Genomic DNA, 21,576 nt, shown 5'->3' with positions numbered 1-21,576 from the left:
TATATATGTATATATATATATTAAAATTCTAGAAGGACCTTCATGACTTTTACATAAGGTTCTTACAATAAATACATTTTTGTTTTTTGTTGTTTTTGCGTGTGAATGTATATTCATATTTACATGTTTGTGTGTGTGTGTATGCATGTGGAAGCCAAATATTGACAATAGGTATCTTTCTTGATCACTATTCACCTGATATTTTGAGGTGCCTCAATTGATCCAGAGTTCATTGATTTGGTTAGTCTTGCTAGCCACCTTACCCTGGGGATCCTCTATCCCCACCTCTTTTTTTATATTCTTTCCAGACAGGGTTTCTCAGTGCTGCCCTGGCTGTCCTCAAACTCAGAGATCTACTTGCCTCTGCCTCCCAAGTGCTGGAGTTAAAGGCGTGTGCCACCCCTGCCCAGAATTCACTTGGGTGCCTGGGGCCCAGACTCTCCCCTTCCACTCATTCGAAGAGCAGCAGGCTCTTTGCTCATTGAACTACCACCTAGCCCTCACGTCTTTCTTTCATAATCGTCAGAATAAAGACATTTATTTCGAAAGCACATAACCCGCAGATGTAATACATAATTTTCTTTCATATTTGTGTTTTTAGGTTGCTTCAGAGAACTTTGTGCTTTGTGCTGGATGTTGCATGTCCGGGATAAATTATCGTACAGTTGCAGGCAGTATCAGAAGGCAAGAGAAAATGTGAAGGTAGAAAAGGTATTTATCAGCTCAAGAGCAGAAAATAAATGTGATGTGGAAAGCTACTTTAATAGGAGAGTTTACTCGTTGTTATACAGTATTCTTTTGAACGCATTCTGATCTGTCGTTTTCATGTCCACATAGGACCTCAAAGTGGAATTTGATTCTTGTGTGGTTGAGCACTGTTTTCGTGCACTGGAGTGGGCCTATAGAATGCTACCGTTCTCTCGTTTTTTTAATATGGAAGAACTTATTCAGGATATAATTTTGAGCCTTATTGGAGAACTGCCACCAATCAAGAAGGTAATATGTTGGTAAAAATTAACTAAATCTGAATCATAGATCCTAAGGGATTTCTGTTTTCATTAGGGATGGTTTTGCCTTTTCCCGTCTGACTGATTGCACTTTGTATAGTATCCTCCAGGTTCAGAATGACAAGTATGATCTCACAGGTGGACTAAAGCTCATGGAAGCAGAGAGCAGAATGGTAGTTGCCAGGGCAAGGGTTGTGTGGAAATAGGGGTGTTAGAAGGATGGTAAAAAGGGGTCATGTCACCCCTCACGAAGTCATTATCCTTCTCTTCTTAAGCATTCAGTAGGTTCTGTTTCTTGGAACAACATTTCCATAGCCCCTTGAAGTTAATGGACTGATTTCGCTCAGATCCATTTCAGTGTAATTTTTTTCCACAGATGGTATTTTTTTAATGTTGGTTCTAAGTACATAGAGAAAAATAAACTATTTCTTGATTTTTTTAAGGGGGATTGAGGAAATGTTGAATTAAGGGTCCAAATTTGTATTTACAAGATAAATTTGTTCTAGGAGCTAGTGTACAATGTGGTGACTGTGGGTAATAATATGCTGTGATTTACCTGAAGTTGATGATGCAGATCTTAGGTGTTCCTGCAGTGTGTGTGCACACATACAGTGGTTACTGTGTTTTGTAACTGACATGCTAATTTGGCTAAGATACTCAACATGCATTATATATCATATCATCACATCCTATACCTTGAAAATACATAATTTGCCAAATACTTTATAATAAAAAGGGGAAAAAGAAAAGCCATGCAGAATTCTGGCAGCTTGGTTGAATAACAAAAGATTATTAAGTAGGCATTTATGTTTTGACTTAAAGTGTTTGAAGAATTAAAAGAAAAAGGAAAAAACTGATGTTGCTAATAAAACGTTAATTTTTTTTTCCTGAAGGTAGCAGAAATTTTTGTGAAAGCCTTTCCCAATCCTGAGGCCATAAGAGTTCCTTTAAGAGAAAAGTACCACTCTCTCCAGCAGAGACTCAGACATGGTGTTGTGAAAGGTATTTGCTGTTTCTCATGTTTAATGGATACAGTGTTGAAGATGCTCTTTTTTAAGGCTTTATTTTTATTTCTGTGCGTATGACGTGTGTAAGTGCCTCTCCCTAATGATGGAGAGTGAGAAAGTGCAGAGCTAATTATGTTGGTCTGTTGCTAGATGGAGCTGACTTCACATCATAGCTTTGTTGGTAATTGTGCCTTTGGCAAGTTGCTCAATCTCTCTAGGCCTCATTTCCTTATTTATAAGCAAAAGGGTTATTCTGTTACCTAGTTGATCAATAAGTATCAAGAGAGGATTAAACAAGGTAAGAGACAGATACAAAGTGAGCAGATAGTTTAGGGTGCCCTCCCTCTGGGGAGGATCACTTGAGCCCATGCTTTCAACACCATCCTGGTCAATGCAGCAGGATTTCACCTGAAAAATTAAATAGAGCATATGATATTGCCTTTGTATAGTTCATGTATTTATTGAAAACTTGTATTTTTCCTCTTTGCTTAAGTTATTTATGTTTCTAATTTTATCCTTACATTCAAGATGACCTTGTAAATTGTTTTTATTGTGGCAAAATACATAGAACATAAAACCTACTATTTAACAGTTCTCCCTCTTTCCTTCCCTTTGCCTTGGTGGAGAACAGACCTGGGCCTCTTGGCGTCTTGCTCATGTTCTACTGCAGAACCACAGCCGCCATGGAAACCCTAAGTGTCGTCTTTCTTTTCCAGAGTATACCTGCTGTGTGCTTTGAATTGTGTGCTGCACAATTATATTTGCATATTTTTTGAAATTTTTTTGATTCTTATAAAATATTATCTTTTATTAAGAATGCTTACATCTTTAATAGACAATCTTGGAAACCTTAACCTTGCTATTCTCATTACTTGTAGTAAGAAAGCCTTAATTTTTGATAAAAAAAATTAATATTCTCACTTTTTCCTTTCATTGGGAATAGAAAATAATCTTTGTCATTCTTTATTCATAATTGTATCTCTTTTTTAAGAAAATGAGTCTGCTTTTGTTTCCTCATTTGTTGCATTGAGGTACTTTTCAGTGACATCATTGTTCTGAGATTTTTTACTGTTGTCCTTACCTACCACACAACTGCAACTGGTCATTTTGTGGGGCTCTTCCTCTAAACTGGTTTTGCAGAGAATTATCTATTCCTTAATTTCTTTTTGTTATCAACCTTAATTAGACAATTTTATGCCTTGTACAAAGGGCCTCAACTGTCTTCTCATAGTAGCTTCTCATGGAGGGATGCAAACTTAACAAGGATGGTCTTGGTACCTGTCTATGGCTTTGGTAGCTTTGTGAGTTAGGCCATCAGAGCGTAGGAGTTCTTCAGAACCTTTTAGAAAGTCATAGTAACACCCATGACACCTGCATCATAAGTGTCTTCTTCAACTGTGGTGGGTTGCTTGGTTGGTTGGTTGGTTGGTTGGTTGGTTGGTTGAATGGATGGCTAGTTTTTAAATGTGACTGACTTATAACCCTTCTGCATTAGCCTCCTGAGTTGGTGTAACATGCACAGGTACACATTTCCATGCTTGAATTACTTAAAATTATTTTCCCTGATGATACACCTTTTAAAAAGGGAAGAGAGGAAATCCCGGTTCCTTGCCTTGTCTTGTTCTCTAATGGACCTTATTGAGTTTTTGCAATCCTGTTTTTGTTTCTTTGTTTTTGTTTTGAAATGGACCATAGCTTTCCAAAAAATACTAAAAAAAATAATTTGTAAGAATATGGAAATAGGGCTTAGTAGTTAGTTTGATTCCATGCCCCCTGGCATAATTAAGTTCCTATCTTCTTCCCTCTCTCATTCCCCTTCTGTTCCTTCCTTTTACAGTTTTGCTATGTAGCTGTGGGTGGTCTGGAACTTAGTGTGTAGACAAGGCTGGCCAGAACCTGTTATGATTGTCCTGACTCTGCTCCCTGAGTGCTGGGATTACTGGCATGTACTAGTACTGTACCTGGCCTTACATCTTCAGTTGAAACATTTTAATGACCCCTACGGTCTTTGGTTCTTTTTTCCCTAGGCCCCCAGACTGAGGAACTGATGTCTGTGATCATGCGCTCTGTCCATAAAGTGAGGGTGAAAGCCCTGAAACGTGTGCAGAGGAACATAGGTGCTTCTGAGATGAACGTCTGGGAACCAGATGAAGAGGAAAAGCCAGATGCTGCTCCGGCTTCTGACAGGTTCTCCCTGGGGACTAGTTTGAGCAGAAGCACACTCACAGAACAGGGCAGTTCCCTGGTACACAGTGATGCAGACACATTCTCTGAAACCTTGTCTTTTGAAGAAAGAACGTGGATGCACTTCTACCAAAGGTACACCTGGGTGCTCCTAATGCAGGTGTCTACTCTCTGGACGTCAGTGCAAGTGATGCTGATTTCTAAATCTCAACCATATAAGAAGTAGATAAGTGCCAATCTCTATACTCACAAGGGAATTACAGATTTATATACTTGAGAATTTGGGACTGGAGAGGTGGCTCAGGAGTTAACATCACTGATTGCTCTTCCAAAGGACCCAGCTTCAATTTCCAGCAGCCACATGGCAACTCACAGCTGTCTGTAACTCCAGTTCCAGGGAATCTGACACCTCACACAGATGTGTAGGCAAAACACCAATGCGCAAAAACATACAAATAAATTTTAAAAAATTAAAAAAAAAATCTTGAAAATTTATTGTAAATATTACTGAGATTATGTAATGATTTTGACCTCTAAGATGACAATCAAATGAATAGACAAAATTCAGTAGAGGACTTTGAGTTCTTCATTTTTTTAAAATAATCTTTAGACTCATTTAGTGTATGTTTATTTATTTTGAGACACGATTTTATTATGTAACTCTAACAGGTCTCGAGCTCAGAGGTCTGCATGCCTCTGCATCCTTAGTGCTGAGATTAGAGGTCTGACACCATACCTAGTTTAATCTTTAGATTTAAATACAAGTTGAACATACTTAATTTGAAAACTTAAATTTTGAAAGCTTAAAAATTCAGTAAAATACTGAAAGTTGAAAATTCTTGCCTGATTTCCCACGACAGGTCAAAGTCAAAATGGAGGTACACCGAGAATACTGTATAGACTTTCCTTTGGGCCATTAAGTATAAAAATTACAGATTATTTGAAATGTAAACAAATGTTGTGTTTGTTTTGTTTATAGTTCTGGAGACAGAACAGGCTCTTCACATTACAGATAATTGTTATGTCACTAAACTACCGTACTTGAACTGTAGACCTAAAACATCTCACTACATATATGCAAATATAGCCTCCCCCCCCAGCAAAAAAATCTCTTCCACACTCAAAATACTTTTGGTCCCAAGAATTTCAGATCAGGGATACTCACTTGTCATCTGCCATGATTGGGTTAGTCATACAGTGTTTGAGGACACAAAGGAGGGAATGTGCTCACTTATTTTAGTACTTGCTTGTATAAACCTGTGATTTAAGCCATTGGGTTTTGTTGGCTTTGATTAAAATTCTAATAACTACAATGCAATATGTCCTTTTATGACTTAAAAACTAAATAATCAATAATAACTTCCATCTTAAATTATTGAATCTAGTCCAAACATACTTGAACCATATCTAATAATATTTTAAAAGATTTATTTATTCATGTACTTTATGTATATGAGTGCTCTGTGTTCATGCACACCAGAAGGATCTGATCCCATTACACATGGTTGTGAGCCATCATACATATGGTTGCTGGGAATTGAACTCAGGACCTCTGGAAGAACAGTCAAGTGCTCTGAGCCTCTGAGCCACCTGTCCAGCCCATCTAATAACATTTTAATAGTGTGGTTTAAATAAAACACCTGCACTTAAATACATAGCATACTTTTCATGCTGTTTCTGTGCATTCTAGGTAAGCAGGCATGCATTCACCTGGGGCCCAGGTACTCCACAGCTTTTTTTCTTACTGAGAGATCTGGGAATCTAGTAATTGTGTTAAAAAGTCGCTTGACAACTGGGGCTGAAAGAAAAATAAGGTGCCTGCCACCAGGTTTCATAGCAGCTGTTTGTTTTCATTGTTGTAGAAAGACCCCAAGAATCTGTGCAGGGGAACTTCAGAAACTGCTTTGTTCACATCGTGTGGGGTGGGGTCGACAGAGAAGCGTGGGACGCTAGATGCATTTTTGTTAGAGGACCATTTTTCACTTCCGAATGAACATTTATGCTTTTCCTTTGTGTGTGTGTGTGTGTGTGTGTGTGTGTGTGGTGTACGGTGATAAGCACATGTCATGCCATTCCTGTGGAGGTCCAAGGACAACTTGAGAGAATCAGTTCTCTCCTTCCACTGTGTGGATTTCAGACTCAGAACATGAGGTTTGGCAGCAAGTGCTTTTCCTCAAGGAGCCGTCTTCCTGGCCCTCTTGTTCTTTTTCTCTGGTGACCTTTAAGTGCATACACTTTAATTTCTTTTAATGCCTAGTTTCCCTTTGCATATAGTACTTTTAAAAATATTTTTTTCTTCATGTGTATGTATGTGTATAATGTGTGTGCTTGGTTCCTTTGAGATAATAAAAAGGCATTTGATCTCCTGAAACTGAACTTATAGTTTTAAGCTGCTCAATATGCATGGTGGGAGCCCAACCTACGTCCTTTAGAAGAGCAGCACGTGCTTTTAACTGTAGAGCCTTTTCTACAACCCCGTCCTTTTGACCTTATAGAATCGTCTACTTCTTAGAGATCCTGTTAGTTCATCATCATACTTCATTTGAAGGATAGATAATTCAAACACAAAAAGATACGTGACTTGATTAATACAGAAAATGTTTTTAAAATCTTTATAAGTTCAATTTTAATAAACATTGGTTAAATTTATCTTCTTTTTTTTTTTTAACCATAGGCATGCCCCAAGTCATGGGGAGTTAACATTGGTTGGTAAGCCCAGTGATGAAAAGAAAGCTTGTCATCAGAAGAAAGGCTCGCAAAGGAAAGACAATCGTGAACCATTAGGAAAAACAGCCCTTCCTACAGTTGGTGTTTGGGAATTTGAGCGTGATGATGATGAATATATTAACTTCCTTGAACTCTTCTTGAGTTATGTTCTTGAAAGAGACCTTTGTTCCAGTGATCCTGGCATTCCACTCTTGACAAGTTTTTCTGGGCACCTTAGAGAACATGAACTTAATTCTTTACTTTTTGATGTGCACACAACATTAAAACAACGCCAGAGTAAAACCAGAAGCGAGAATGTGTATAGAGCTGGTTCTTGCTTTGCTGTCATTCCTGAGTCACATGAATGTGAAAAACTGTTCTCTCTAAACAGTACGTGTGCCCAAAATTTAGAATGCCAGGCACTTTCTTCTCCAGGACTAGTTAACCAGTCAGCAAGCACTTCAGAGAACCCTCTTTCTGAAGTCGTGAAAAATGAAAGAAAGGTGGGATTGTTTGGCTTAAAACAAAAGCCAATTTATAGAATTCAGAATGACAAGCGAGGGAATCCTCTAATGCAGAGACCATCAACCCACTCCTTTTGGATTCCCAAGTCCGTTCAAAATGGAGGGTTCCGTTTCCGAGCATTTCAGTGTAGTGCTGCCAGCCTTCAGGAAGGCCTTCCTCTGCCGCTTGAGAACATCTTCGGCCAGGTTGGGAGACTGGTGGAGTGGGTGGTACGGTGGTCTGACCGAAGACTCCTCTGTGACTCTGGAGTTGCTCAGTCGTCCTGTAAATACAGCCCCGTAATTCGTGTAAAGACCTCGACAGCTGCCATTCTTACCTCTCTATGGCTCCTGGAGCAACCCTATTGTACTGCATATAAGACGAAAAACAGCATCATTAAGGTAATTACATCAGCCACTTACTACAAATGAAGAAAGGACGTTTTAGTTTAAAACTTGTTTATACTTTAAAGAATCTATTATAGTAATAGAAAATTGGTAACCGTGTTGATTATATGCTGTATCACCTGGTGTGATACTCTGTGTACTGTGATACCCAGTATGATACAGAGTATCTTTTTTTAAAAGAGATTCCTTTCATTCTTTAATAAAATTACAGTGGCCCAGTCACACACACCTTTAACTCCAGCACTCAGGAGGCAGAAGCAGGCAGATCTCTGGACTACAGCTAGAGTTCCAGGACAGCCAGTGCTACAAAGAGAAACCCTGTCTCAAAAACAAAACCGTCAAAACAACAACAGCAACAAAGGAAAGTTACAATGAAAGTTCCTTTAGGGTGGCTGTGAAGGTTTTACGTTTTATCTTGTTTGTAGACAACAGAAAGGAAGAAAATGATTTGGTGACTTTATAAATGCTGTAGCCGAAGGAGACCCCTGAACAGTGGGGGCTTCCTCCCAGGACCCAGACCAGATGCAAACCACGCCCAAACACCTGTCTTCACAGAGACCCTTTATTAAGCAAGTAAAGACCCTTTATTAAGACCCTTTATTAAGAAAGTAAAGTTAAAGTGGCTGCTTTTACTTAAGCAGAAAACAGCAGCAAATGACCTTGCAGGTATAATTTTTTTTTTTTGATTTTCGAGACAGGGTTTCTCAGTAGCTTTTGGTTCCTGTCCTAGAACTAGCTCTTGTAGACCAGGCTGGCCTCGAACTCACAGAGATCCGCCTGCCTCTGTCTCCCGAGTGCTGGGATTAAAGGCGTGTGCCACCACCGCCCGGCTGCAGGTATAATTTTTAAGAGGAGAGGGAGGGTCTGTGTTAGAATGGGCTAGGATATGGTGGTAAAGGAGATAGAAGATGAGAGACAAGAGGAAGGAACAAGGGAAAGGGTTAGGGATATTTGTCCCAGAGGAACAAAGGACTGCCTTCTAGACAGAGGGGAGACAGACATGGCACACAGGCAAATGCCAGTTTATAAATGTAAAGGGGGGAAACTCATATTAGGATGAGGTGTTTAATTTTAATTGGGCATGTTAATTATGTGACCCAAAGGGGGTTTCTGATTCCTGGTCTTTGGTAGTCAGCCCCAGGAGAAGGAAGTGACCAAATAAGGGAATAAACGTTGGTGGCTAATGTAATCTAATGGCTTTTAGCCAGGCAGAGGGAGTAGGTGAGAAGGGCAAGGCCTGCCAGAGCCATGTTTGCCATGCTCAAGCTGACCAGACTCCCTTCAATTACACTGTATTTTTTCCTTTTAAGTTTCATGTGTTGTTGATATAATGGGCCAGGTTAGCCAGTATTTATTACTGAAGTATTCATCAAAGGCATTAGGGATGTTTTTACTTACATTCTTGAGACAGAAAATGTTAGAAAAACTGACCCAGAAAAAACATGTGTAGAGGAGCAACGTTGATCAGTTCTTCTCACTTGATAATGGAAAATCCTTCATTCTAAAACAGTGCTGAAGAAATATGTGTGTGTACATTAACTTTAGTGTTTCCAATGGATTTCTTCCTTTTCCTTTTTAATGTCAGTTTCTGTTATTTTAAGGTATGAATTTTATGTGAAATGAGGGTACTTGTTTCTTGCAACTTGTATTTCTAGGTAAGACACATCTGAGTTAGCTAAAATAAATACATTGTTTTATTGTTTTACATTTTTCTTTTTCTTGTACGTGTATGGCTGTTTTGCCTGCATATATGCCTGTGCACCACACTCATGCAGCTCCTGGGGAGATCAACAGGTGGATCCTCTGAACTGCAGTTGTAGATGGGTGCGAGCCATCAGGTGGGTGCTGGGGACAATCGAGGCCTTCTGAAGAGCAGCCATGCTCTTAACTCAGCCCAGCACGTGTGTTTTTAACACCGTGTAATTAGGAAATATCTTTTAGCCTCTGTGTGTGTGTGTGCACATGTGCGCGCAGAGGCCTGGGTCACCTTAGATGTCATTTCTCAAGCGCTGTCCACCCAGTTTTTTCAGTCAGGGTCTCTCACTGGCCTAGCACTTGCTGGGAAGATTGACTGGCTGACCAGTGAACCCAGGGATTCTCTGTGCTTGTCCACCGCTGGGATTATAGCTGTGCGTCATCACACCTGGCTTTGTTACATGAGTTCTAGGGATCAAACTTGGATCTTTGTGCTTACCTGGTAAGGGACCTGTGGACAGAGCTGTCTCTCTCCCCAGTTTCCAGATGTCATCATAATGGCAAACAGAGAAATACGTACTTCCCATTTTTACTACTGTTGTTTTATGGCCCGAAAACAGAGTTACTGTCACTTAAATATGTGGAAGAATAGTTGCTTTTTTTGTTTTCTTTTATTTTCGAGACAGGGTTTTTCTATGTAGCTGTGGCTGTCCAGGAACTCATTGTAGCCCAGGCTGACCTTCAACTCAGAGATCCAGAGACCCACCTCCCAAGTACTGGGATTAAAGGTGTGCGCCACCACTGCCCAGCTGGAGAATGGTTTATGTGCTTTATTTAGAAAGTCAAATTTACCTTTTCCAGGTAGACTATAGAGAACTGACCACTGCTTCCAGAAACAAATATAATTGGCTGTACAAATGCAGGAAATAAATACTTACTGAGTATATAAGAGAACTAGTTCTATAAAACATGGTTTAAAAGTACACTTTTAAAAACTGGATCAATACTCCATTCAGAATTCTGTAATTGATTTTCTTTAGGTGCCGGAGAGTCATTACCCTGAGTCTCAAGTAGCCGCTGAGGAGGAGGGCAACGCTAATGTTGACTCCCCAGTTGCTGTAGCAGCTCAGGCTGGAGCTGAGGAGAGAAGTGAGCAGAATGAATGTTGTCAAAGCGTCCAGAAGTAAGTTGCTTCTCAATTTCAATAAAGCTGTTGGTTAAGAGGAAGATTCGAGCGCTTCAAAATGAACGGAATGAGCATTTCAGCAGTTTTCTGTCATGATGATATATGTGAGGTAGCCAGCTTGCAGAGAAAGGGTTTGTCTTAGCCATGGTTGGTAGCCTTAGTGCTTTAGGTCTGTGGCACATCATGATGGACGTGCATGGTAGAGAAAACCCACCTACTTGGCCAGGTCTCAAGCCCCTCTTCAAAAGCATGTATTCAGTGACCTGTGAACGTCCCCACAGGCCTGGCCTCTCAGCTTTGTCCACCTCCCAGGAGTGCTGCTCCATTAGCTAAGCCTTGGACAGCAGCCTTGGAGAGACAGGAACCTGCCTGTGATGAATACCATAGCAAAAGCCCTATAACGTGAAGACTCCTTTGTGGGGCTCTAATTTTAGCTGTATTTACTCTAGTGTTTTGAGCAAATGAAAACTAGGACCTACCATGTATCAGAAATGTAAGATACATTTTTAGAAAAAGACATAGAAAATATGAAAATGGAGTTTGTTCTTTGCTGAAAAGAACAAATTAAATGAAAGGAAGCTGTTTGTCTCCAAGAATGGGTTGTAATTTTCATTTCTACATTTTGTTAGCAGAATGCCAGCTGAAGCAGAAAATCCTGAAGTGAAAGGAATTGAAGATGAGATCATTGCCGTCATTCATGAGACTGAGAAAGAATTCGTAGGTGTTGACGGGAATCATGCAGAAGTAGAAACGTTTACACATAATGAAGTGGATATTCTCATCTCAGACTGTGACGGTCAGTTCCTGCAGATCATAATTTCCTTTGATGTTACTAATTCATAAAGTTAATAACATTCAAAATAACTCTTTCATTCTTACATATGTTTGCCATTACTTACACCTAAAATAATTTTTTTTAACGTTTTGAGACAGGGTTTCTCTGTGTAAGAACCCTGGCTGTCTTGGAACTAGCTCCATAGAACAGGCCGACCTCTGACTCACAGAGATCCACCTGCCTCTGCCTCCATAATGCGCCACCGTACCCGGCTAGAACTAAAACTTACATTAGTATTTTTTGAAATGCTGAGCATATTAATTTGTACCTTGATTTTCAGATAAAACCAAGAATATGCAGGACATTTTTGTTAGTAGCTTTCTGAGTTGAATCTCTTGCCATGCCCAGGTAGTGGTTTAGCCTCTTGATTCCTGTGAACCAACTGAACCTCTCCTAGCTGTGAGCCTCTTCCCATTTGTGAGCCTCTCTTGGAAAGAACCCCGGGAGCTTTGCTGGACTTAGTCAGACTGACGCAAGGTCTCTCGGGGCTCTCCTGGGATCTACTGATGAAGAGGAAGTAGTCTAGGTGTTTTTTGAAAAGTACTTGTATGGGGTTAGACAGTATTTCTGTTATATTGTTTCCTGTAATATCCCCTAAACCTTAGAGAAAGAAAAAGCGAAAGATTATCTTTAAAAGTTGGCATTCCCTTCATTTCTAATCCTAGAAGGACCTGTTGGGAGTCCCAGAGGTTCCAGTGCTGCCATCTGCAGGCCAGCGTCACAGCTCTTACTGGAGGTGAGTCAGTGGACAGCATGCAAGAATATGCAACTTCAGCCTCGTGCTGACCCCATTGTACAGTATGTTAAGGCAAAGCTGCTGTCTGCTATAGATGTGCTGACCTGTAGTCTACATGCTGAATTTTTTTCTCTGAGATTGTATTACGTATCTGTTTCCTGAAGTACTCGAACGAGTTAGTCCAGAGTGGGTCCTTGTTTATGAAGCATGGGTCAGTGGTTTGCAGTTTCTGTGTACTGTTCGTTTTCACACAACCAGATTTCCATGCGGAACATAGGTCTCTCTGTTACTTTAACGTCTGTTTCAAAAAGCATTACTTTCCCATCATTTTGTAGTGGTTTTCACAGGTTTCATGTAATTTATAAAACTTCACTCTATAGCAATGCCTCATCTACTTTAACAGACTCAGTAGCTAATACTGATGGTCTAATAAGGACCTGGTCAGAGCAGGAATGAACCTTTTAAGGTTCATTTTGTTACTTGCTTTTTAGACTGATATTTAATGTGAAATTCAAAATACTAGCTGTCATGCCTATGTGTTTCACCTGTTTTCATTGTGGGTATGGGCCTTATTGATTTTTATAGCATAACACAGAAGAGGCTCAGTGTCCCAGGAAAGAACCACTGGAGACGAATGTGGATACAAAATTGACAGAACAGAAAGGGTAAGGAGAAGAAAGAATGATACGTGTCTTTGTCATTGTTCTGTTGCTGTGAAGATATGTTGTGACCAAGGCAACTCTTATTAAAACAAAACATTTAGTTGGATGTTTGCTTTCAGTTTCAGAGACCATGATCATCATGGCACTAGCTGAGATCCATGCTTTGCATCCTGATCCACAGGCAGCAGGCAGAGAGAGAGTCACTGGGTCTGGTGTGGGCTTTTAAAACCTTTTGAAACCTCAAAGCATGCCCCAAATGACACACCTTCTCCAACATGACCATACCTCCTTACAGTTCCACCAACGGGACACAAAGCATTCAAACATAGGAGCCTTTGGGGACCATTCTCATTCAAATCACGAAAACGTGATTATTGCCTTTTTAAAAAAAATTAGACATTTTTCATAATTTATAATATATATTTTATGTTGGTATTATAACTTGAATTTGTAATGGCAGGGAGTTGTTTTGGTAAATGTTATATTTTCATAGAAATAATCATTTCTTTTTTACTTTTGTCCTCTTATCACTGTCAGCCTTATCAAAATAGATTGTACCTGTAAATAGGCCAGTTTATTCAGCTGCTAATTAAGGAACTGTCTGTCCACACTGATTTTATTCTTATTGAATTAATACAGAAGCATTGTGCATCTGAATGCACACGACCTTCACTGTTGGGTTGTAGTCACCGTATTCTGTCCGTTAGGCACAGACGTGCAGACTTCGCTGCTGTTTGTTTCAGGGAGAGGTGAAAGCAATAGCAGTTTTCATAAGTTGCAATTTGAACATGACTTTTAAATTTTTAGAATTTTTGAAAATTTAGGGGCTTGGGGATAAGCTGCTTATCGTATAAGCACAGGACCTGAATTTCATCCCTAGGGCCCATGTGAACAGCAGGGTATGGTAGAGCTCACTTACAACTCCAGTGCTGGCTAAATAGGCAGATCCCAGAACCTCCTGGCCAACCAGCCAAACCTAATTGTTGAGACCCTGTCCCAAAACCAGAAGGAACACCCCCTGAGGAATGACACCCACGGTTGACTGTTGGCCTCCATACATACCCATGCTCACACATACCATGCTGTGCAAACTACACTCACACAAAGAATTTTAGGATTGCCTTAATGTCTCTGTCTTTCTATGTGTGTTTCTCTGTGTCTGTCTGGTGTTCTCTCTCTCTCTCTCTCTCTCTCTCTCTCTCTCTCTCTCTCTCTCTCTCTCTCTCTCACCTTGATACAAGCCATAGTTATCTGGGAAAAGGAACCTCAGTTTCGAAAACTTACCAGATTGCTTGTAAGGCGTAGGGCATTTTATTGATAAATGATTGGTGTGGGAAGGTCTAGATTACTGGTGGGGGTGGGGGTGGGGACAGTTGGCCCTGAGTTATACAAGAAAGCAAACTGAGCAAACTAGTAGGAGCGCGCCAGTGAGTTGTCTCACTCCATAGTGTCTGCTTCAGTTCCTGCCTCCAGATTCCTGCTCTGACTTTCTTCTGTGATGAACTATAGCCCTGTGAGGTGAATAAACTTCTTCCTTGCCAAGTTTGTTTTATTTCTATTTTTTTTTTTAGTTTTTCGAGACAGGGTTTCTCTGTAACTTTGGAGCCTGTCCTGGCGCACTAGCTCTTGTAGACCAGAGAGCTCACAGAGATCCGCCTGCCTCTGCCTCTGTTTTTTTGTTTTTTGTTTGAGACAGGGTTTCTCTGTGTAACAGCCCTGGCTGGCCTCAAACTCAGAGTTCCACCTGTCTGTGCCTCCCGAGTGCTGGAATTAAGGGTATGCATCACCACCACCCGGCTTATTTCTATTTTGAATAGTTAATACAAAATTTTTTGCTTTTGAGACAGGGCCTCGCTATGTAGACCTGGATTTCCTAAAACTTTGTTGTGTTCTAGCTAGCCTCAAATTCATACTCTTCCTGCTTCTTCCTCTCGAATGCTGGGATTAAAGACATATGCCACCACACCCAGCTAAAATAGTTTCCCCTTGAGGTGCTAAAAATTGTTTCTAGAGCCTCTCACATACTGGAAAAACACTTTACAAATGAGCTGTATTTCCTGTCCACTAAAGAATTAATTGAATGTCCCATGATGACATTATAAAGTATTAGAAATATTGATATTCTTAAACAGTAATCTTTACAGTTTCAAATATGTCAGTAGATTCTTTGGTCTGAGTAAAGTGCCATTATTCTGCAGAACGATGGGTCATAGATAACCTTGTGTCCCCTAGGTTCAGATTACATTTTCATTGCTGAGCAATCAGTGCTGCCCGAGTTGTGTATTAAATCGTGGAGTCTTTGCTGTTGTTTTGAATCTGTGACTAATTGCTATGGAGACCAGTGTAAACAGATTGTGATTATGAGCTCAGCATTGCAGCACTATTAGAGGACTGGATTCGTAGGTGGCAGAGCTGTAGTTGTGTGCACCTTAGAAATGTGACGTGTATCTTGGTCCTAATCACTTATTTTTATTTGTAGTGTGATTGAAGCCTTGTCAAATTCTGAACATACCATTCCTCATTCACTTTGTATAGATGCAAATTCAGAAGCTTCTAGGTAAGATTTTTTTATTTCCTATTCCATTTTGAAACCATGCTTTAAAAATAAGAGAATGAATTGATACCTACTGTGCCAGTCTGAAATAATTGCTAAGTGTTTGTACTAAAAACCAAGGAAATAAGCAAAGAGCTGCATAGGCGTACTGTTTTTGACATCTCAATTATTTATTTATTGATTGATTTATTTTTAAAGTATTTATTTATTTGTTATATATACAATATTCTGTCTGAGCCGGGCGGTGGTGGCACACACCTTTAATCCCAACACTCGGGAGGCAGAGGCAGGCGGATCTCTGTGAGTTCGAGGCCAGCTTGGTCTACAAGAGCTAGTTCCAGGACAGGAACCAAAAAGCTACGGAGAAACCCTGTCTCGAAAAAAAAAAAATCTGTCTGTGTGTATGCCTGCAGGCCAGAAGAGGGCACCAGACCTCATTACAGATGGTTGTGAGCCACCATGTGGTTGCTGGGAGTTGAACTCAGGACCCTTGGAAGAGCAGACTATGCTCTTAACCTCTGAGCCATCTCTCCAGCCCCATCTCAATTATTTATAGATTTTCCTATACCATCTGTGTTTTGAAGACATGTGGAACTATGTTGGGATAATCATTTCAAGTACAACAGAAATCTGTATTATATATATTATTGCTCCCATTCATCTTCTGACCCCTAATAGCATAAGAAATGTTTTTAGCTCATTTTGGTATTCTTTCCCTCATTTTGCACTACTGGGTGTTTAACCTAGAGCCCCAAGCAAGCTAGATAAGCTGTCTGCCACTGAGCTATGTCCTTAGCCCAGTGCTCTGGGCCAACCCAGATGAGCTTCTGAGATCAGGTCAGAGAGATCAGGCTGCAGTGGCTGAAAAGTTAATTCTCTTTAGGTTTTCCAGTTTTTGTCTTTTTAATTTTCCTACAAAGGTTAAACTGAGTGCTTGGAAATTTTGCTGAGTTAGAAGGAAAATTCAGTACAGTTTTGCTAAAGGAAAAAGTTCACGTAATTAGAATGGATCCCTTTGCTAGTGTTGGAAGTACAGCCCAATGAAGCTGTGTTAGAATTGACACGTCAGTTGTCATAGATCTGTCATATAAATGCAGTTTGTTTTTAAGCATGTTCATTGCACAACAAAGGGAAAATGCTGGTGCTGAAGGGAATGAGTATAAGTTCAAATCTACATGCAATTTTGTATGTTCTGTTTGTAAACAATTACTAATTTATTTGAATATTATACTTACTTATTCTCTTAATTAGCTTATAAAATTTATTTGCTTATAAAATACTGGTAAGGTTGGATGTGGTGGCGCATGCTTTTAATCCTAACACTTGGGGTGCAGTTTGTAAGTTCCAGGTCAGCCAGGGCTACATAGAGAGGCTCTATTGAAAGAAAGGAGAGACATGGGGGGAGGAAGGAAGGGAAGAAGGGAGATAAACAGAACAAAAAGAGTAAAATGAAATACTAGAGACTTATGGTTAAGGAACCATTTCCTAATAATTGTTTTGTCCAAAAGAGACCAAAGAACTTGCTTTGGTCTTTAATTTTTAGTTTTAATAAGTATTTTTATGGTTAATTATAATGGAAACTGGTTTGTTTGAAATGTTCACAGTTCTGTGGCTTCATGCTTAATAATAATCATGTCATTTGTGCTGATAATCTTAGAATTAAATGTTTTTTCCATTTTGTTTTAACTCTGTTTTCTTTCTTTTAATAATTTATTTAACTTTTTTTTTATATGCATTGGTATAAAGGTGTCAGATGCCCTGGAACTGGAGTTAAAAGACAATTGTGAGCTTCCATGTGGGTGCTGGGAATTGAACCCAGGTGCTCTGGAAGAGCAGCCAGTGCTCTTGACTGCTGAACCGTCTCTCCAGCCCCTTATGTCTCTTTTCAGTTGTTAATTTTAGTTAGCATTTCAATCCAAGGTCTCTATGGTTAAAGAGGGTGACTGTGCAGGTCTCAGGCATGCTGCCTTCCGGAGCCAGGGTGGGCTGTTCTGGGCCGTGACTTCACTGCTGGGAAGGACACATGCAGATATTCAGATGATGGGAAGAGCCCTGAATCACTTGAGTAACCTTCAGACCCAAAGAAAAATAGTGTCTAAGTATTTAGGTCATCGTATCTAATTGGGATTTCTGTTGTTGATTAATGTATTTTTTATTTGAATGTTTTTCCACAGTGCACAGATTTCTGAACTTAAAGAGAGATCTTCCTCAGTTCCACTGCTCATGTCGAGCGGAGCCCATGGTGCTTCACAAACACCTGTCCCCACACCTCAGGAGACTCAGAGACATGAGCACAGGGTTCACTTACCAGATTCTTCTGATTCTGTTAGGCAGATGCTTCAGGAAGAGATGTTTAAATTAGTTCAGGTGAGCATTTGACTACGTAAATGAATATACACATGATACAGCTTAAAATTAGCAAACTAGTAGAAATGGACTAGTCAAAGCGAATTCCATGCTTTTCTCTGCTCTTACAATTCTCCTCTGGACCTGTAGTCTAGATATGTGTGACTTATTTTTCTGGGTATTTTGGGTGAGGTGTCAGGTAGATCAAATCAGATCTTCAAAAAAAAATCCCAAATGTATTTTCTATACAAGCTTTTGGACCTAATTTTGTCTTGGGCCAAAAGTATCTGGCATTTCAAAAGACTGTTCGCTTTGACTTCTTTTGTCTTTCTTTCCCCCCTAAGCACATTGTTTTCTTTCAACCAATAGTTTTATTTATGTTTATTGCTTTTTAAAGCCATATTGTTTTTACTTTTAATTATGTGTATATCCCTGTAGAAGATGTGCATGTGAATGTAGTTGCCAGAAGAGATGGTCAGATCCCTTGGAGCTGGGTTATAGGTCAGCTGTGAGCTGTCTGATGTGAGTGCTGGGAACCCACTCAGGTCTTCTGCAAGAATAGCATATGCTTTTAGCTACTGAGTCATTTCTCTGGCCCCCCTTTTTCCTCTTACCTCATAATTTCCCTCATACCTAATCCTCTACTCATTTCTATGTTTAGGTATCTTATATTTTTGTTTGTTTGTTTTTGTTATGTTTTTCGAGACACAGTTTCTCTGTGTAATACCCCTGGTTGTCCTAGAACTAGTTCTTGTAGACCTGGCTGGCCTTGAACTCACAGATATCCACCTTCCTCTGCCTCCCAAGTGCTGGTTTTAAAGGCGTGCACCACCACTGCCTAGCCGGTATCTTTATGTCTTATATTCCATTTTATATTAGTGATTCTTGGCACTGATCTCTCACCGAACGTAGGAGTCCTGGTGAGATACTCTTTCAGGATGTCCACAGTCTCAGGAATCTGACTTTGTCCTTCTTCTCCCCAGTTCCTTTCTACCCCTCTTAGAGGAATGCTACCTGGCTGCCAGCTTGAAGTGGGAAAAGTGTTTCTCCAACTGTTGTGTGAATTGCTGGGGTTCTACCTGCTCAGTGCTCTGTACATTTAACAAGTTCACTGTTTTACTGTGCAGGGTTGAGCGTGGCTGCGTTGTTTTGCTTTCTCCATTACTCGCTCATTTTCACTATGTCCCTTTGTCGCTACCTCCCCACTCTAGTTTTGTTGTTGTTTTTGTTATTATTTAGACAAAAATCTTCGTATGTTTACTGTGTCCTCTTGATTGTTTGGCCCCATATATTATATGTGACTGTTGTAGGCAGAGTTTTTCATCAGGACCACTGGCTCCCCGTAACCACACAGACACTTAATATTAGTTATATGCTTGGCTGATAGCTTAGGCTTGCTACTAGCTAACACTTATAACTTAAATTAATCTGTATTTCTTATCTATGCTTTACCACTTGGCCATACTTTTTTTTTTTTTAGCACAGTTTGTTCATAAAGCTTCTCTCCGTGTTTCCTGGTGACTTCACCTTCTTCTACCTTACCCCCTTTTTGTCCACAAATCCTATTTAACTTTTTCTTGCCTAGCTATAGACCAGTTGGCTCTTCATTAGCCAGTGATAGTAATACATGTTCACAGTGTACAAAGGTTGTTCCACAGCAGACTGTAGTCTCTTATGCCACCACTTCCCGGCCTTTTCCTTGTGTTTAAGGCATTATTTTGCATTATTTTGTTTTATTCTAGCTGCAGCAGATCAATTTCCTGAGCCTGATGCAAATAGTAGGACCGTCCGTTGCTAATCTCCCAGACATGCATCGGCTTCTCCAGCAGGTTCATCCTGTGCATGCTGGGGAAAGCCCAGCATCAAAGCCCACAAGGAGTGGTTGTGCTTCTGAGGTCAATAGCAGACAGAGAGTTTTCACTCACCCAGAGTCCATGGGAGAATGTAGCCGGGAGCCTGGCAAGAACAGCCCACCAGACCATGGAGGAGTCAGCCAACCTGATCAGGACAGTAATGGAAATGCAGAGGTAATTCACACAAAGATACCATTAGAACGGAAAAGACAGCTCAATTGGCAGAAGTTCATGTCTGAGGTTTTGAATGTTTGAAGGTCATTCCCCAGAACCAGTGTTAAAGAAAAGTCAGTCATGGTGCACACCCAATCCCAGTGCTGGGGAGGTAGTGACAGATCCCTGGGCTCACCTCAAGCTTGTGTAACCTACTTGGTGAGTTCTTGGCCAATTAGAGACCCTGTTTTAAAATAATAAAAACCAAAACAACAATAATGGATGGTACCTGATGACACCCAAGATGGTCCTATGGTCTCTACCTGCACATGGACCCTCAAGCATTCTATTCTGGTTTTATTTCTGTTCCTCTCATAAAATAACCTGAAAAAAAAGCAACTTGGGGGAGAAAGGGTTTATCTCACTTTGCAGTTCCAGGGTATAGTTCATTGTAGGTCAAAGTAGAAGGAACCTGAAGTATCTTGTCATATCCCATCCACAGTCAAGAGCAAAGAGGGACAAAAACATGCCTTACTTGCTTGTGCTCAGCGTCATTTCCCATGCCTAGGGAATGGTGCCGCCCACTGTGGCCTGGGTCTTCCCATGTGAGTTATCTTAGAGAATCTTCCACAGACATATTCAACCCACTGTAGACAGTCTCTTATTGAAACTGTTTTCCCTCGTGATTCTAGGTTGTGTCAGGTTAACAATTAAGGCACATCACAGATGTGCACGTGTGCTCACGCACACACAAACACACACACACACACAGTAAGTACATTTGTGTCCTATTCGATTAATCACTGGCTTTTTGTTATTGGAATAAATGTATTTTTTAGCAATTTTTCTAACATGCTATCCATTTACATCATACTTGTTATTATTTACAAAAAATTGTAATATAGTATAAATTTATATATTATTTTTCTCTCAGAACATTGCACATGGGAGTATTCCTTTGTGTCAATTAGATGGCCAGCCTAAGACAAGAGGACAAACTGGAGCATCTCGAAGCTTGGAACCCACTTCATTTTCTCGCACTCCTGCTGGAGACACTGGCCTCCAGCTCCTGTTCACCCCTGCTGCTGTCCAGAGGGCACCACAGCTGATCCCGCCGGCCAGAGCAGTTACTCCTGGGAATGGTTTTCCCCTGCTTCATTTTCAGCCCAAGCGTGAATTCAAGCCCCTCTCCTTACCTCTAGGAAGAATTCCAGAGGTTCCTTTGAGACCTCAGGCCCAGCCAAAAGAGGCTTGGGGATTATCTGATTCTTGCCAGCCTCCTCTGTCTCAGAGAATAGTGCAACCTACCTCACCATGCCACTCAAATCCAAGCCACTACAGTGTGGAAGCCATGAACAAGGCGGATGCTGTCCTCAGAGACACCCCTCAGCATGCGAACTTGGATCAGTATGTTGGACATCACTCGACACCTCGGCAGGCTTCTTCAGTATTTATAAAACAAGAAAGTGTGTTTGATGTTAAAGCAGGGCTCCCTGAGACAGCTCCTCAGAATTCTTTTGGACTTCCTTTATTACACCTGCAGTTCAAGCCACCTTGTATATTCTCATCACCATCGAGATTGCCCTCAGTACCTACCAAATGTGACCCAGAAAGAAAACAAAATCCACCGCTATCATTGCTTCATTCATGTTTGCCCCCGGAGAACACGGTAATGACTTTGTGTGTGGTGATTGACAAGCTGTTGTGTTTTCCCATGCTGCAAACTCTGTATGTTCTGTGA

The 21,576-nt window shown here is 40.5% G+C and overlaps 1 protein-coding gene across 6 annotated transcripts in view; it reads left to right on the top strand.

The window, feature by feature from the left end:
- Cplane1 (ciliogenesis and planar polarity effector complex subunit 1) overlaps window positions 1–21,576 on the top strand; it is a 91,113-nt gene that overhangs the window by 38,351 nt on the left and 31,186 nt on the right. For 5 of the 6 annotated variants that reach the window (XM_075975924.1, XM_075975930.1, XM_075975925.1 and 2 more), the window contains 13 exons: window positions 602–711; window positions 838–996; window positions 1,901–2,009; window positions 4,042–4,333; window positions 6,873–7,809; window positions 10,551–10,693; window positions 11,326–11,492; window positions 12,197–12,267; window positions 12,853–12,932; window positions 15,409–15,486; window positions 17,658–17,850; window positions 19,572–19,856; window positions 20,770–21,504. In XM_075975924.1, coding sequence (XP_075832039.1) covers window positions 602–711; window positions 838–996; window positions 1,901–2,009; window positions 4,042–4,333; window positions 6,873–7,809; window positions 10,551–10,693; window positions 11,326–11,492; window positions 12,197–12,267; window positions 12,853–12,932; window positions 15,409–15,486; window positions 17,658–17,850; window positions 19,572–19,856; window positions 20,770–21,504 — 3,359 coding nt within the window. The remainder of the gene's footprint in view (window positions 1–601; window positions 712–837; window positions 997–1,900; window positions 2,010–4,041; window positions 4,334–6,872; window positions 7,810–10,550; window positions 10,694–11,325; window positions 11,493–12,196; window positions 12,268–12,852; window positions 12,933–15,408; window positions 15,487–17,657; window positions 17,851–19,571; window positions 19,857–20,769; window positions 21,505–21,576) is intronic. The other variant, XM_075975927.1, reaches the window with a different exon arrangement.

This window comes from Microtus pennsylvanicus, chromosome 6 (genome assembly GCF_037038515.1).
Source record: "Microtus pennsylvanicus isolate mMicPen1 chromosome 6, mMicPen1.hap1, whole genome shotgun sequence".
Classification (NCBI taxonomy): Eukaryota; Metazoa; Chordata; class Mammalia; order Rodentia; family Cricetidae; genus Microtus; species Microtus pennsylvanicus.
The sequence above is the reverse complement of the archived record's forward strand: the minus strand, read 5'-3'. Positions and strand labels throughout refer to the sequence as shown.